The sequence below is a fragment of the Oncorhynchus mykiss genome, chromosome 22 (assembly GCF_057628025.1).
Source record: "Oncorhynchus mykiss isolate SJ-2025 chromosome 22, ASM5762802v1, whole genome shotgun sequence".
Lineage (NCBI taxonomy): Eukaryota > Metazoa > Chordata > Actinopteri > Salmoniformes > Salmonidae > Oncorhynchus > Oncorhynchus mykiss.
This window is the reverse complement of record NC_143043.1, coordinates 55829865-55847681: the sequence shown is the minus strand read 5'-3', so window position 1 is coordinate 55847681 and position 17817 is coordinate 55829865. Positions and strand designations below refer to the sequence as shown.

At 38.8% G+C, this 17817-nt stretch overlaps 2 protein-coding genes across 4 annotated transcripts; both read left to right on the top strand.

The window, feature by feature from the left end:
* Positions 1-1787: 1787 nt before the first annotated feature.
* Positions 1788-3394, top strand: cd28 (CD28 molecule). The gene is given in 4 exon segments (NM_001124533.1): positions 1788-1869; positions 2285-2656; positions 2909-3045; positions 3198-3394. Coding segments are annotated over 4 exon segments (654 nt in total). The 5' UTR covers positions 1788-1811; the 3' UTR covers positions 3285-3394.
* Positions 3395-7764: 4370 nt separating this feature from the next.
* si:ch211-67e16.3 (uncharacterized) lies at positions 7765-17520 on the top strand. 3 transcript variants are annotated; one of them, XM_036959492.2, is made up of 9 exons: positions 7765-7959; positions 8374-8522; positions 9609-9798; positions 10970-11118; positions 12047-12236; positions 13404-13555; positions 13790-13840; positions 15860-15880; positions 16979-17520. In XM_036959492.2, exons 1-9 carry the CDS (start codon positions 7899-7901, stop codon positions 17081-17083), a joined length of 1068 nt encoding a protein of 355 aa, XP_036815387.2. In that variant the 5' UTR covers positions 7765-7898; the 3' UTR covers positions 17084-17520. The 3 variants fall into 3 exon arrangements, with proteins under 3 accessions (XP_036815387.2, XP_090072590.1, XP_090072589.1); XM_090216464.1 differs by lacking the exons at positions 10970-11118; positions 12047-12236 and having other exon boundaries at positions 7767-7959; XM_090216463.1 differs by lacking the exons at positions 7765-7959; positions 8374-8522; positions 9609-9798 and adding an exon at positions 10422-10617.
* The last annotated feature ends 297 nt before the right edge of the window (positions 17521-17817 follow it).

Here is a 17817-nt window from a genome sequence, read left to right as displayed (position 1 = left end):
ATTGCTAAAATAAACTGGTTACCAACATAAAGAACATTAAACTAGTATTTTTGTGTCATACCCATGGTTTATTGTCTGATATACACACAGATTAAATTTTGTTTCAGCTAATCAACATCCGGGACCCAAACTACCAGGTTTATAATACAGATTAGATATAATATAAATTCTGATTTTATATTATAGATTATAGTCATGATTTTTTTTATAATGTGAAGTTGTATGTTACAGGTTGATGCCACAAAAATTATCAAACATTATCAGACTGTATGAAGCTGTTTGTGTGTTGCAGAAATAAAGGATGGAGAATGTTAATGTGTGAGTGTAACTTTACAACCTCGTGTTGGGCCTGAACCAGAGGTGCTTCCTTGTGACACGGTAGGACTCAGCCCCGAACCAGAGGTTCTTCATTGTGACTCGGTAGGACTCAGCCCCTAACCAGAGGTTCTTCATTGTGACTCGGTAGGACTCAGCCCCTAACCAGAGGTTCTTCATTGTGACTCGGTAGGACTCAGCCCCTAACCAGAGGTTCTTCATTGTGACTCGGTAGGACTCAGCCCCTAACCAGAGGTTCTTCATTGTGACACGGTAGGACTCAGCCCCTAACCAGAGGTTCTTCATTGTGACATGGTAGGACTCAGCCCCTAACCAGAGGTTCTTCATTGTGACTCGGTAGGACTCAGCCCCTAACCAGAGGTTCTTCATTGTGACTCGGTAGGACTCAGCCCCTAACCAGAGGTTCTTCATTGTGACATGGTAGGACTCAGTCCCTAACCAGAGGATCTTCCCTCTGTAGTGCACTCCTTTTGACCAGGGACTATAGGACTCTGTAGTGCACTCCTTTTGACCAGGGTCTATAGGACTCTGTAGTGCACTCCTTTTGACCAGGGTCTATAGGACTCTGTAGTGCACTCCTTTTGACCAGGGTCTATGGGCTCTGTAGTCAACTCCTTTTGACCAGGGTCTAAAGGACTCTGTAGTGCACTCCTTTTGACCAGGGACTATAGGACTCTGTAGTGCACTCCTTTTGACCAGGGTCTATAGGACTGTAGTGCACTCCTTTTGACCAGGGTCTATAGGACTGTAGTGCACTCCTTTTGACCAGGGACTATAGGACTGTAGTACACTCCTTTTGACTCTGTAGTGCGCTACATAAGGACTAGGGACGCCTCCTTGATGTTTTCAAACCTATTCTAGAAAACAGTTAAAATCTTATTAAATCTCCTGTCTACTGCACATCTCTGAGCAGTTTAACCCAGTACTCTAACCACACTTAAATATTTAGCTTGCCGTTGGTAAATAGGTGCATAAACCCCAATTCAAATGGCAACCTATTCCCATTAACAGGGCACTCCTTTTGACCAGACCATGTGGGAATAGGGTCCCATTTCAGACAAACCACTTCATCTACTATAATAGTGGTGTGACCCCTTATCAATCTTCCCCTACTCCGTCATTGGTTCTCAGCGTTCTGAAGCGCCGAAGATCAACCAATCGACATTTAGCATGACGTTGAAAAAGTAAAAATATCACAAATCAGCATTTTCAATATGACTAATCACTTACAGGGTTTTACTCTGGGTGTTTTTCTCTTTATACTCACTTGCATATTTTCCGTTGATAAATGGAAACTCTTTTACCAGAATAATAATGAACACCTGAATTACTGGTTTGGTATTACTGGTATTGAAGCACGTATGTGCTTCTATGGCGTCGATCAACGCACAAATCTCGAAACTGTTTCCGAAAGACTTGGTAATATAAAAGTCTGAGAAGATGATATTTTTGGAGGTGCACTTCTTCTCGTCGTCATGACTCTCAGCCTGTTGACATTTCTCTGTCTCGGTCTTTGCCTCCCAGTGTGGAATGGTGAGTACCTTTTCAAATAGGATACAAGACATTTCTTTAAGGACTAGATTTAGTCAATGCAGAGTTAGTTGTTAGATGTATTGTGTTGTTGGGACCTCAGGTATTAGGAGGTGGATCCCTACTTCTGGAAGATGTGGACCTGTAGAGGATACAAGTTTAGCAAAAGCAGTGAGGGAATCTGACCTCCTTCTCTCTCTCTCCCACCTTTCTCTCTCTCTCTCTCTCTCCCACCTTTCTCTCTCTCACCATCTCTCTCTCTCTCCCATCTTTCTCTCTCTCTCTCTCTACCCACCTCTCTCTCCCACCGTTATCTCTCTCTCTCTCTCTCTCCCACCCCTCTCTCTCTCTCTTCCCACCTCTCTCTCTCTTTCTCTCTCTCTCTCTCTACCCACCCCTCTCCCGCCTCTCTCTCCAGCCCTGAGGGTCACCCAGCCGTACCGTGTGGTGAGTCATCGTGGTGAGGTGGAGCTGTTCTGCTCCTACCACCACACAGGGAGAAATGAACCGGAGGAGCTACGGATCACTCTGTACCGGGGGATGTACGGGGAGCAGGAAGAACAGAAGGTGTGCACGTCCTCCTTCACCCACAACAACACAGCCTTCCAGGTGGAGGGAGAGGGAGAGAGGAAGGTGCGTTGTCGGGGCCAGTTAAGGCCAGGCAAGGTGAACCTGACTATCTCTGGTCTCAGGGGTAACGACACTGACCTGTACCGCTGTGCCATAGAAGTCCTGTACCCTCCGCCATACCTGAGGACGTTTGGGAATGGTACCCTACTCTATATAACAGGTAATACTGAATGCAATTGAATATTGGGGATTAATCGATCTAAAGGCTTAATGCTAATGATACATACAGACATTATGCACGTACTTATCATGTGAACTTTGAACCACACTTTGATTCAATTGTGATTTGTGTGAGAATTTGGGTTGGGTTAAAGACGCAGATTTTGAAGTTAGGATTGATCCCTCAGTTCTCAAAACAATATGCAGTATTGAATTCAGATATGACTGTTAAGATTGTGGTGAATTTCTGTAGAGGAACCAGGGTGCTTTACCCCAGAGGCCCAGAGAAGAGATGATGTAACAGGAGAAACATCCGTCAGACTACCCTTAGCAGGACTGGCTGCAGTATTAATAGTAATCTCTGCCATTGCTATCCTCCTCGTTCATCAGGTGAGCTCTTACAAACAACAACAAAAAACAACTTCTGCTTTTAACATCGATCACTCTTTCGCGAGCAACAACATTCACCTGATAACAAGAGCCACTTCTGTTGATACTCTATGTCCATTTTAATAGATATAGTAATGTATTTACCCTTCTAGGTTCTACAGAGGAAGAGAAGATTTGAAGCAATAGTACCGATGATGTCACAGAATGATGGAAGATTTGATTATGGGAACTTCCAATGAAGAATTTTTAAAATACATATCTATCTATATGTTTCATTGTGTTGTAATATAAAGAAATAGTGAAATCAAGTCTACGACTAGTCTCGAATAAATTATTTGCTTTTGATCAATAATTTCCATCTTTTGTCACGATCATTTCTTATAAACACACGTTGTGTTGAATAGCCCATTGATTATTGAACACTCAGAGGATGATCTTACTCAGAGGTAGCACTAATATCGAGATGGCATTTATATTAAATGACTACATTTATTTCTTTGTCCAACCACAAAAAAACACGAATCAAATTAAATGTATTCTTACATCAGCTGATGTCACAAAGTGCTGTACAGAAACCCAGCCTAAAACCCCAAAACAGCAATCAATGCAGGTGTAGAAGCACGGTGGCTAGGAAAAACTCACTAGAAAGGCCAAAACCTAGGAAGAAACCTAGAGAGGAACCAGGCTATGAGGGGTGGCCAGTCCTCTTCTGGCTGTGCCGGGTAGAGATTATAACAGAACATGGCCAAGATGTTCAAATGTTCATAAATGACCAGCATGGTAAAATAATAATAATCACAGTGGTTGTCGAGGGTGCAGCAAGTTAGCACCTCAGGAGTAAATGTCAGTTGGCTTTTCATTTCTGATCATTCAGAGTATCTCTACCACTCCTGCTGTCTCTAGAGAGTTGAAAACAGCATGTCTGGGACAGGTAGCACGTCCGGTGAACAGGTCAGGGTTCCATAGCCGCAGGCAGAACAGTTGAAACTGGAGCAGCAGCACGGCCAGGTGGACTGGGGACAGCAAGGAGTCATCAGGCCAGGTGGTCCTAGGGCTCAGGTCCTCCGAGATAGAAAGAGAGAATTAGAGAGAGCATACTTAAATTCACACAGGACACCGGATAAGACAGGAGAAGTACTCCAGATATATCAAACTGATCCTAGCCCCCCCCCGACACATAAACTACTGCAGCATAAATACTGGAAGCTGAGACAGGAGGAGTCAGGAGACACTGTGACACATGACCACGATAAAGATCAATATTGATATTGTGGTCGAGACTCAAGTCGAGACTCAAGACAGCCTTTGATGAGTTATCTTTTCATGTCTGGATTGACAGCCGACAGCTGGAGAAATATTAAAATAAAAATCTGTAGCATGTTATAATTATTATATTATATTATAACTACTATAACTACTATTAGTTAGTAGTTATTATAATATAATTAGTTTTACTTTTAGAAATATTTATATAAATAAATAAATATTTATTTACCAATCACTCACAAAATCCTAAAACTGTGTGTCTTTTTAAGAAATAGTATAGCTGAATAATTCCTTACCCTGACAGTAATTCAATTCATGATACAGTGGCCTTCAGAAAGTATTCACACCCCATGACTTTTTCCACATTGTATTGTTACAGCCTGAATTTAAAATAGATTCAATTGAGATTGTGTGTCTCTGGGCTCACACACACAACACACCATAATGTCAAAGTGGAATTATGTCTTCAGACATTTTTACAAATTAATTACAAATTAGAAGCTGAAAGTTCTTGAGTCAATAACTATTCAACTTTGTTCTGGCAAGCCTAAATAAGTTCAGGAATAAAAATTTGCTTAACAATCACATTATACTGTTGCATGAACTCACTCTGTGTACAATAATAGTGTTTAATATGATTTTTTGAATGACTACCTCATCTCTGTACCCCACATATTCAATTTTATGTAAGGTCACTCAGTTGAATCAAACACAGATTCAACCACAAACACCAGCAAAGTTTTCCAATGCCTCGCAAAGAAGGCCACCTATTGGTAGATGGGTAAAAATTAAAAAGCAGACATTGAATTATCCTTTGAACATGGTGAAGTTATTAATTACAATTTGGATGGTGTATCAATACACCCAGTCACTACAGTGATATAGGCGTCCTTTCTTACTCAGTTGCCGGAGTAAATCCACAATACTAACCTAATTTACTCCACAATACTAACCTAAATGACAGAGTGAAAAGAAGGAAGCCCGTACAGAATAAAAATATTCAAAAACATGCATTCTGGTGGTGGATGCATCATGTTATGGGTATGCTTGTCATCGTTAAGGACTGGGGAGTTTTTCAGGATAAAAATAAACGTAGTACAGTTAAGCACAGTCAAAATCCTAGAGGAAAACCTTGTTTAGTCTGCTTTCCAACAGACACTGGGAGACGAATCCACCTTTCAGCTGGACAATAACCTAAAACACAACGCTATATCCATTTAATATTCCTGAAGAGCTGGCCTATTACATTTTTGACTAAAATTGGCTTGAACATATATGGGAATACTTGAAAATGGCTTTCTAGCAACGATCACAACCAACTTGACAAAGCTTGAAGAATTTTAAAGAGAATAATGTGCAAATATTGTACAATCCAGATGAGTAAAGCTCTTCGATACTCAGAAATACTCACAGCTGTAATCGCAGCCAACGGTGAATCTAACATGTGTTGACTCAAGGGTGTGAATACTTATTTTTGTTAAAAAAATAAAATAAAAAAATAACAAATTTGCAAACTTTTCGATAAACATATTTTCACTTTTTCATTATGGAGTAAATTGTTTTTTAGCTTGTAGCACAACAACTAGTGGAATCATTTGAGGGGTATAAAATAGTTTCGGAAGGCATTGTAGATGACCAGGTGTCAAGAACTCTGACCGTTGACCCCCACAACAACATTTTCTTAAAAATATTCCTCTAAGTTGATGCAGTCTTGTTACTACAGTAATACTAAGAAAGAACAGTGGATCAAACCTCCAAAAGCACTGCTTCATTATGCATCCATCTCCCAGTATCTGGCAGTTTCCCCATTGACACCCTATTCCCTATATAGTGCACTGCTTCTAACCAGGGCCCATGGGACACTTTGGTAGTGAATAAGGTGCCATTTGGGACACAGTTTCCAGTGTGCGCTTTTACAGCATAATAACAGGATGTCAGGATCGGGCCCCACGCAGCTCTGGGTTCAAGCACTATTTGAAATCACTTCAAATGCTTTAGCTGGGCTTGATTGGCCGCTTGACAGTTACAACGGAAACAGCAGGAAGATCCTATACGCGCTAACCCCATCCACCTGCTACTCCAGGCAGGCTAGAGCTAACACTTAAAAGTATTTGAAAGATTTCAAATAGTATTTGAACCCAGGCGTGCCCTACAGGAGGCCTCTTCTTCTAGAGACTACCGCACCTTTACAGTTAGTCTGTGTCCACAAATGGCACCCTATTCCCTACATAGTGCACTACTTTTGACCAGAGCCCTATGGGCCGTAGCACTCTATTCCCTACATAGTGCACTACTTTAGACCAGAGCCCTATGGGCCGTAGCACTCTATTCTCTACATAGTGCACTACTTTAGACCAGAGCCCTATGGGCCGTAGCACCCTATTCCCTACATAGTGCACTACTTTTGACCAGAGCCCTATGGGCCGTAGCACCCTATTCCCTACATAGTGCACTACTTTGGACCAGAGCCCTAGCACCCTATTCCCTACATAGTGCACTACTTTTGACCAGAGCCCTATGGGCCGTAGCACTCTATTCCCTACATAGTGCACTACTTTGGACTAGAGCCCTATGGGTCTTAGCACTCTATTCCCTACATAGTGCACTACTTTGGACCAGAACCCTAGCACCCTATTCCCTACATAGTGCACTACTTTTGATCAGAGCCCTATGGGTCGTAGCACCCTATTCCCCTACACATAGGATGCCATTTGGGACTCAGCCTCTTTACTGCTGACTGACTTCAGGTCTAGTTCCTGGTGACAGACGTCAGAGAAACAAGTCAACACAACAGGATGTGGCATTTAACACCAACCACCGATTCTGCTCACCTAGTTAGAAATCAAAGGCTTTTTCCTTTTTTCTGATAACAGAAAATATCCGTAAACATGCTGGTAGAGCAGATTTACACGGCCTATTAAATTACATTGAAGGTCAATGGAGAAAAGGATCATGTGTACATCTAATAACTAACAAGGTATTGTGCTGTAATTACCGTATTTAGAGGAGCCAGGTAGTCTGCTAACAACAGCAATTCACAACCGTGCCACTGGTAAGGAATCGGTAAAGCTAACTCCATCTATTCTTATGGGAATGCCTCCATATTTCCATATCTACTAAATCAAAACTAGAAAGATTGTCCAGTGTGGTCACAAGTGTTTTTTTTCACCATGAACAAGTCCTCTGTCTGCATTTTAACCATACACAAACCATATACAGTTACTATCCATTTTAGCGTATGAAATGCTCTTTCATATTCATATGATAATAGACATTAGATATTAAAATAAATGTGAGGGGGGTTGGGGACATGTTTAAACATCTTTTTAAATTATTTTCAAAATGACATTTAAATCAATCATAGACGACACCTGATTTAGTCGGAATCCTTCTACACTTTAACCCACTTTACAACTTGGTGTCTGTGACACTACCCAATGACAGACAAGTATACCAATTGAAGCCCTGTGATAGGAGGAGAGCGAGAGAGTTATGAGGAGAGATTTCCCCTAGTCATCACTGTTCATTTGGCGTCTGTCAGAGTTAGACTCAGCTAGCTAAAGGTTCAAGCCAAATAAGAAGTTGAAATGAGAATCAGACTCCTCTCTGTGGCTGCCTGGCTCTTTACCCTTCTCTGCCCCAGCCACGGTGAGATATCTGCCTTATGCTTCATTATATACAATATATATATACATATCATGTTAGTAATGTCATTCATTTTTTGGAAAATGGAGATTGTATTTATTTAAATCCACCTGACACATAATAACTAAAAGTCATGGAAATGTATATGTTTATCCTCTTCGACCTGTCTGGGATAAAAGGCCACAAGAAATGTGACTGTCTAAATGTATATGTTTATCCTCTTCGACCTGTCTGGGATAAAAGGCCACAAGAAATGTGACTGTCTAAAACACTACTTGTTTTCCATGGATTCATTTTATTTATTTATTTGTGAGGAAAAAATGCCACGTTTCCTCAAACAGATGACTTTCCGTTAAGATTCTACAGTATGTTATCTTCTCTCTTCTCGTTTCACTCTGACTGTCTCTCCCCTCCCAGAGGTTCAGGTGATGCAGCCTGAGATCCGGACACTCAACCCCGACGGTACTGTCTCCATCACCTGTAGTCACACAGACACAGATGAGCTCTTTGTCATTGACGCCAGGCTGAACAGACTCAATAACTCTGATGTTACCATGGTCTGTCAGGTGAGTGACCTGATCGCGAGCCACCTCACACACTCCGTTCCAGCCACTCCCCACTGCTTCAGGTCCCCATGACAGGTGTCCAGACCATGGGGGGACCGAGCACTCTGCTCTCTTTCTCCTCTCCCTGACCATCTGAAAGACGCTCCACAGACCAACCAATCAAAACTCTTATCCATCTACAGACCAACCAATCAAAACTCTTATCCATCTACAGACCAACCAATCAAAACTCTTATCCATCTACAGACCAACCAATCAAAACTCTTTTAGCCTTGTTTTTTAACTGCCTTGATTCTTTAATTCAATTTAATTTAATTCAACTTTATGAATACATAACTTTAGGAATTTATGACTTTATAACTCCATAACTTCATAACTTTATGAATACATTATGACTTAATAACTGAATTAATTTATAACTTTATAACTTTATTAATTTATTACTTTATTAATTTATAACTTTATAACTTTATTAATTTATTACTTTATTAATTTATAACTTTATAACTTTATTAATTTATAACTTTATAACTTTATTAATTTATTACTTTATTAATTTATGACTTTATAACTGAATTAATTTATGACCTTATAACTTTATTAATTTATGACTTTATTAATTTATGACTTTATACCTTTATTAATTTATGACTTTATTAATTTAAAACTTTATACCTTTATTAATTTATGACTTTATTAATTTAAAACTTTATACCTTTATTAATTTATGACTTTATGAATTTATAACTTTATAACTTTATTAATGTATAACTTTATAACTTTATTAATTTATGACTTTATAACTTTATTAATTTATGACTTTATTAATTTATGACTTTATAACTTTATTAATTTATGACTTTATAACTTTATTAATTGATGACTTTATAACTTTATTAATTTATGACTTTATAACTTTATTAATTTATGACTTTATACATTTATTAATTTAGGACTGTGATTTTATTACTTTACAACTTTGTATTTTGTTTGTCTTTATTGTTTGTTTCTTTGTTTGTTGTTTAGTTTCTGCCTACGTATTGAGATTCCTCTGTAAATGAAATGCATTATTATTATTATTATTAGGTGAATAACAGTCACATGGCTGACTGCACCTACATGAAGGTGACATGGAACCAGTACAAGTTCACATTACACAACTTAAAGGCTGAGGACATCTGTGGTCTGTTCCAGTGTGAGTTCTCCTTGTCATCTTTTGTTACCATGAAGCCCATCCAAACTGTAAAGGGGAAACACTCCACCAAATTGCTGTCAGGTTAGTGGAACATTTGCCTTGTACATTTAGGCTAAGTCCCAAATGCTGTAATACCTATTAGGGTGCACTACTTTTGACCAGGGATCTGGTCTAAATTAGTGCACCATGCACTATAGGATTCCACTTGGGACACAGTCTTCGATTGATTACCTGTGTTTTATGTTTAGAAAAGTCAAATGATGCATTGTGATGTACAGTAGGGTACAATATGTAACTAAACATTGTGATGTACAGTAGGGTATAGAAGTTTGGGAACCACCAAGACTTTTCCAAGAGCTGGCCGCCCGGCTAAACTGAGCAATCGGGGGATTGTCCAGTGTGGTCACAAGTTTTTTTTTACCATGAACAAGTCCTCTGTCTGCATTTTAACCATACACAAACCATATACAGTTACTATCCATTTTAGCGTATGAAATGGCCTTTCATATTCATATGATAATAGACATTAGATATTAAAATAAATGTGAGGGGGGTTGGGGACATGTTTAAACATCTTTTTAAATTATTTTCAAAATGACATTTAAATCAATCATAGACGACACCTGATTTAGTCGGAATCCTTCTACACTTTAACCCACTTTACAACTTGGTGTCTGTGACACTCCCCAATGGCAGACAAGTATACCAATTGAAGCCCTGTGATAGGAGGAGAGCGAGAGAGTTATGAGGAGAGATTTCCCCTAGTCATCACTGTTCATTTGGCGTCTGTCAGAGTTAGACTCAGCTAGCTAAAGGTTCAAGCCAAATAAGAAGTTGAAATGAGAATCAGACTCCTCTCTGTGGCTGCCTGGCTCTTTACCCTTCTCTGCCCCAGCCACGGTGAGATATCTGCCTTATGCTTCATTATAAACAATATATATATATACATATCATGTTAGTAATGTCATTCATTTTTTGGAAAATGGAGATTGTATTTATTTAAATCCACCTGACACATAATAACTAAAAGTAATGGAAATGTATATGTTTATCCTCTTCGACCTGTCTGGGATAAAAGGCCACAAGAAATGTGACTGTCTAAAACACTACTTGTTTTCCATGGATTCATTTTATTTATTTATTTGTGAGGAACAAATGCCACGTTTCCTCAAACAGATGACTTTCCGTTAAGATTCTACAGTATGTTATCTTCTCTCTTCTCGTTTCACTCTGACTGTCTCTCCCCTCCCAGAGGTTCAGGTGATGCAGCCTGAGATCCGGACACTCAACCCCGACGGTACTGTCTCCATCACCTGTAGTCACACAGACACAGATGAGCTCTTTGTCATTGACGCCAGGCTGAACAGACTCAATAACTCTGATGTTACCATGGTCTGTCAGGTGAGTGACCTGATCGCGAGCCACCTCACACACTCCGTTCCAGCCACTCCCCACTGCTTCAGGTCCCCATGACAGGTGTCCAGACCATGGGGGGACCGAGCACTCTGCTCTCTTTCTCCTCTCCCTTAACCATCTGAAAGACGCTCCACAGACCAACCAATCAAAACTCTTATCCATCTACAGACCAACCAATCAAAACTCTTATCCATCTACAGACCAACCAATCAAAACTCTTATCCATCTACAGACCAACCAATCAAAACTCTTTTAGCCTAGTTTTTTAACTGCCTTGATTCTTTAATTCAATTTAATTTAATTCAACTTTATGAATACATAACTTTAGGAATTTATGACTTTATAACTCCATAACTTCATAACTTTATGAATACATTATGACTTTATAACTGAATTAATTTATGACTTTATAACTTTATTAATTTATGACTTTATAACTTTATAAATTTATGACTTTATTAATTTATTACTTTATTAATTTATGACATCATAACTTTATTAATTTATTCCTTTATTAATTGATTAATTTATGACTTTATAACTGAATTAATGTATGACTTTATTAATTTATAACTTTATAACTTTATTAATTCATGACTTTATAACTTTATTAATTTATAAATTTATTAATTTATGACATCATAACTTTATGACTTTATAACTTTTATTAATTTATGACTTTATTAATTTATGACTTTATAACTTCATTAATTTATGACTTTATAACTTTATTAATTTATGACATCATAACTTTATGACTTTATAAATTTATTAATTTACGACTGTGATTTTATTACTTTACAACTTTGTATTTTGTTTGTCTTTATTGTTTGTTTCTTTGTTTGTTGTTTAGTTTCTGCCTACGTATTGAGATTCCTCTGTAAATGAAATGCATTATTATTATTATTATTAGGTGAATAACAGTCACATGGCTGACTGCACCTACACGAAGGTGACATGGAACCAGTACAAGTTCACATTACACAACTTAAAGGCTGAGGACATCTGTGGTCTGTTCCAGTGTGAGTTCTCCTTGTCATCTGTTGTTACCATGAAGCACATCCAAACTGTAAAGGGGAAACACTCCACCAAACTGCTGCCAGGTTAGTGGAACATTTGCCTTGTGTATTTAGGCTATGTCCCAAATGCTGTAATACCTATTAGGGTGCACTACTTTTGACCAGGGATCTGGTCTAAATTAGTGCACCATGCACTATAGGATTCCACTTGGGACACAGTCTTCGATTGATTACCTGTGTTTTATGTTTAGAAAAGTCAAATGATGCATTGTGATGTACAGTAGGGTACAGTATGTAACTTAACATTGTGATGTACAGTAGGGTATATATAGTATGTAACTAAACATTGTGATGTACAGTAGGGTACAGTATGTAACTAAACATTGTGATGTACAGTAGGGTACAGTATGTAACTAAACATTGCATTCGATAGTGATTACATCATTTACAATACAAATCCACCAGGAATTACTGCAGTGTCTGACTGGCATATGGTAGTTTCTAGATATTCCACAAAGTACTTCATAAAGAGCTTCAATGCCATACATCTCTCCTTCCGTGGCCTCCAGCTGCTCTTAAATACAAGTAAAACTAAATGCATGCTCTTCAACCGATCGCTGCCCGCACCTGCCCGTCCGTCCAGCATCACTACTCTGGACGGCTCTGACTTAAAATATGTGGACAACTATACATACCTAGGTGTCTGGTTAGACTGTAAACTCCCCTTCCAGACTCACATTAAGCATCTCCAATCCAAAATTAAATCTGGAATCGGGTTTCCTATTTCGCAAACAAAGCATCCTTTACTCATGCTGCCAAACATACAGTTGACAATATTGATTAGTATTATTAACTATGTTAATATTTTAAATGTCCAAAATAAGCTTTGGCAATGTATACAGTGCCTTGCGAAAGTATTCGGCCCCCTTGAACTTTGCGACCTTTTGCCACATTTCAGGCTTCAAACATAAAGATATAAAACTGTATTTTTTTGTGAAGAATCAACAACAAGTGGGACACAATCATGAAGTGGAACGACATTTATTGGATATTTCAAACTTTTTTAACAAATCAAAAACTGAAAAATTGGGCGTGCAAAATTATTCCATGAAGTACTTCATAATGTATTATGATAATGTATTTTATCATGTCTAAACTCCATTTCCTCCTCTGTTGTGTTTGCTATACTTCATGTTTTCCCAGAAAAGGTTGTGTTTAAAATGTTCCATGTTTTTGACTGTCTGTTCCCAGGACTAGCAGGAGATGTCCTCGTGTGTCCTTCCCCTCTACTTGAGTCCCCTGAGGCTGAGCTGATTGACCAACTGAAGTGGATTGTGATTGGAGTGTCTGTGTTCCTCTGCTTCTACAGCTTCACCATCACCTTCTTCTATATCAGGCTGAGGGTCAGGCTCATTATAATATACACCGTTACAGCTGATTGGCTGATTGAAATATCAGTTAGAGAAAAACAATCAACAGGCTTCAAGTACAACTTGTGTTAGTTACTTTATATAGTATTAATGTCAAAGCCATCATTATTTCAATGTTTGTGAAGATTGGAGTTTCTCTTCCTTAATGTTATTCATTGCCAAGCACCAGACTTTTCTTCTGTGATGTTTTGGGGTCATTTTTTCCAGGTCTTTCGATCTGAGGAGCTGTATGATTCGCTGACATACGTCCCCATGCAGGTTTGGATCCTTTATTTTTTAATTTTTATGAGAGATCAGATTTGAGCCCAATCCAATATGGGACTGGTTTCCTGGAAACAGATTACGTCTTGGACTAGGCTTAATCTGTGTCCGGGAAACGGCCCATTAATGTTTGAAGTGCTGGCACAACCTAAAGCTCTTACACTGAGTTCAAGTTGTTGCAGTGAGAAACATAAACAGTGCATTCAGAAAGTATTCAGACCCTTTGACTTTTTCCACATTTTGTTACGTTACAACCTTATTCTAAAATCGACACAAAACCCCATAATGACAAAGCAAAAACAGATTTATAAAAAATGTAAAAACAGAAATACCTTATTTACATAAGTATTCAGACCCTTTGCTATGAGATTTGAAATTGAGCTCAGGTGCATCCTGTTTCCATTGATCATCCTTGAGATGTTTCTGCTACTTCATTGGAGTCCACTTATAGTAAATTCAATTGATTGGACATGATTCGTGGGGGTGGCAGGTAGCCTAGTGGTTAGAGCGTTGGGCCAGTAACCGAAAGATTGCTAAATCGAATCCCCGAGCTGACAAGGTAAAAATCTGTCGTCCAGTTAACCCACTGGTCCCCGGTAGGCCATCATTGTAAATCAGAATTTGTTCTTAACTGACTTGCGTAGTTAAATTTAAAAAAAAAAAAATTCTGTAGAGCTCTGAGACAGGATTGTGTCAAGGCACTGATCTGGGAAAGGGTACCAAAAACATGTCTGCAGCATTGAAGGTCCTAAGAATACAGAGGCCTCCATCATTATTAAATAGAAGTTTGGGAACCACCAAGACTTTTCCAAGAGCTGGCCGCCCGGCTAAACTGAGCAATCGGGGGAGAAGGGCCTTGGGCAGGGAGGTGACCAAGAACCCGGGAGAACCTTCCAGAACCTTGCAGCACTCCACCAATCAGGTCTTTATGGTAGAGTGGCCAGACAGAAGCAACTCCTCAGTAAAAGGCACATGACAGCCCACTTGGAGTTTGCCAAAAAGGCACCTAAAGGACTCTCAGACCATAAGAAACAAGACTTTTTTTGGTCTGATGAAACCAAGATTGAACTCTTTGGCCTGAATGCCAAGCGTCACGTCTGGAAGAAACCTGGCACCATCCCTATGGTGAAGCGTGGTGGTGGCAGCATCATGCTGTGGGGATGTTTTTCAGCGTCAGGGACTGGGAGACTAGTCAGGATCGAGGCAAAGATGAATGGAGCAAAGTACAGAGAGATTCTTGATGAAAACCTGCTCCAGAGCTTTCAGTACATCAGACTGGGGCAAACTTTCATCTTCCAACAGGACAACGACCCTAAGAACATAGCCAAGACAACTCAGGAGTGACTTTGGGACAAGTCTCTGAATGTCCTTGAGTGTCCCAGCCAGAGCCCAGACTTGAACCTGATCGAACATCTCTAGAGTCTTGAAAATAGCTGTGCAGCGATACTCCCCATCCAACCTGGCAGAGCTTGAGAGGATCTGCATAGAAGAATGGGATAAACTCCCCAAATACAGGTGTGCCACGATTGTAGTGTCATACCCAAGAAGACTCCAGGCTGTAATCTCTGCCAAAGGTGCTTCAACAAAGTACTGAGTAAAGGGTCTGAATACTTATGTAAATGTGAGATTTCTGTATTTGAGCAAAAATTCAAAAAACCTGTTTTTGCTATGTTGTTATGGGGCATTGTGATGTCATTATGGGGTATTGTGATGTCATTATGGCGTATTGTGATGTCATTATGGGGTATTGTGATGTCATTATGGGGTATTGTGATGTCATTATGGGGTATTGTGATGTCATTATGGGGTATTGTGATGTCATTATGGGGCATTGTGTGTAGATTGATGAGGAAAAATAACAATTTAATCAATTTTAGCATCGGGCTGTAACCTAACAAGACCGTTATAAAAGCATATAATTGAAGCCAATATTTTGGACAATTCTGTACATAATCTTCAAAACAAAATAATGAAAATGTTAAATAATAATATTTCTGTTTTCATTTGTTTCCTCAGCCTAATCGGACCCAACCTACGGTGAGAATATTCAATACACATGCTTCCAACCTTGTCTCAACAGTAGTTCACATGCTTCCAACCTTGTCTCAACAGTAGTTCACATGCTTCCAACCTTGTCTCAACAGTAGTTCACATGCTTCCAACGTTGTCCAAACAGTAGTTAGTTATAACCTGTCAACAATGTGATCTAACTTTTTGTTAAAAATCCAAGGGGTCTTTCCTCCTGGTTTAGGAACACTAATTATCCTAATTACTATATCCTAATTACTTATATACTAATTATTAGCTACGCCTATCATTAAATAATGATCCTAAAAGGGTAAACGCTAAGAGGGTAAATGCTAAAAGGGTAAATGCTAAGAGGGTAAATGCTAAGAGGGTAAATGCTAAATGGGTAAATGCTAAGAGGGTAAATGCTAAGAGGGTAAATGCTAAGAGGGTAAATGCTAAGAGGGTAAATGCTAAGAGGGTAAATGCTAAATGGGTAAATGATGAAGGGTAAAGGGTAAATGGTAAAGGGTAAAGGGTAAAGGGTAAATGCTAAGAGGGTAAATGCTAAATGGGTAAATGATAAAGGGTAAAGGGTAAATGGTAAATGGTAAAGGGTAAAGGGTAAAGGGTAAATGCTAAGAGGGTAAATGCTAAGAGGGTAAATGCTAAGAGGGTAAATGCTAAATGGGTAAATGATAAAGGGTAAATGGTAAAGGGTAAAGGGTAAATGGTAAAGGGTAAAGGGTAAATGATAAATGGTAAATGGTAAATGGTAAAGGGTAATGGGTAAATGGTAAAGGGTAATGGGTAAAGGGTAAATGGTAAAGGGTAAAGGGTAAATGGTAAAGGGTAAAGGGTAAATTATAAATGGTAAATGGTAAAGGGTAATGGGTAAATGGTAAAGGGTAAAGGGTAAATGGTAAAGGGTAAAGGGTAAAGGGTAAATGATAAATGGTAAATGGTAAAGGGTAATGGGTAAATGGTAAAGGGTAATGGGTAAAGGGTAAAGGGTAAAGGGTAATGGGTAAAGGGTAATGGGTAAAGGGTAAAGGGTAAAGGGTAAATGGTAAAGGGTAAACGCTACGAGGTTCAAGTTGACACAGTTTGATATTTTCTGTATTTCAGACGGGAAGAGGGAACATTAACTCGACCTACATGGATATGAGGAAGGTACCAGTTGGAGTGAGAGGCTCACGATCCATCAACCACAATTCCCAACTCATTTGTTGACCACGTAAAGAGACCTTCGACTGATCAGATCAATCAATTAGATTCAGAACCATTCCTTTTGAAGCCTAATGTAGGAAAGAGCTGGTCACTTAAAGGGCCCAATGCTTTATTACTTATAAGAATGTATAGGAGGCTTTCTTTTTTTTCTTTTAATGTTGCAAGTTGGGTGAAAACAATTATTTCTTTACGTTCATGACATTTTGCACCGTTGATTCAGCATCATCACACTGAGACAAAAAAAAGGTTTGAAGTGATGTGAAAACAACGTTGCGTTTTTTTTTTTTTGTTGCCAAGTGCGATGCTGCTTACTGGTCTAGAATGTGTTTTGATAGAAGTGCCTAGGTGAGACTTTCCCGACTCGTCACAATGAATGTAGAAACCAAAAAAAGTGCTGCTTGTTATATTCACATGTAATTGTAATAAACGTATGATGCATATTGGAGAGAGCAGAGTGATATGGGAAATCACCAGCTAAAGGAATTAAGCAGACTTATTTATTTCACAAAAAAAATCAACAACAACATTGATTTCAAAGTTTAACAAACCATGTAACTCTATGCACAAGGACTACTTTGAACAATATACACAGAATATGTCCCAAAAACACATGTACTAGAAGAACTGTGAAGATGCAAAATTTTGATAACAGAATTACGGTAAAATTTCCCTCCCCTTTTTTTTTCATTTTTAGGCGACCACGTTTTATCAAAACTCTCGTTTTTAAATTTCTTCTA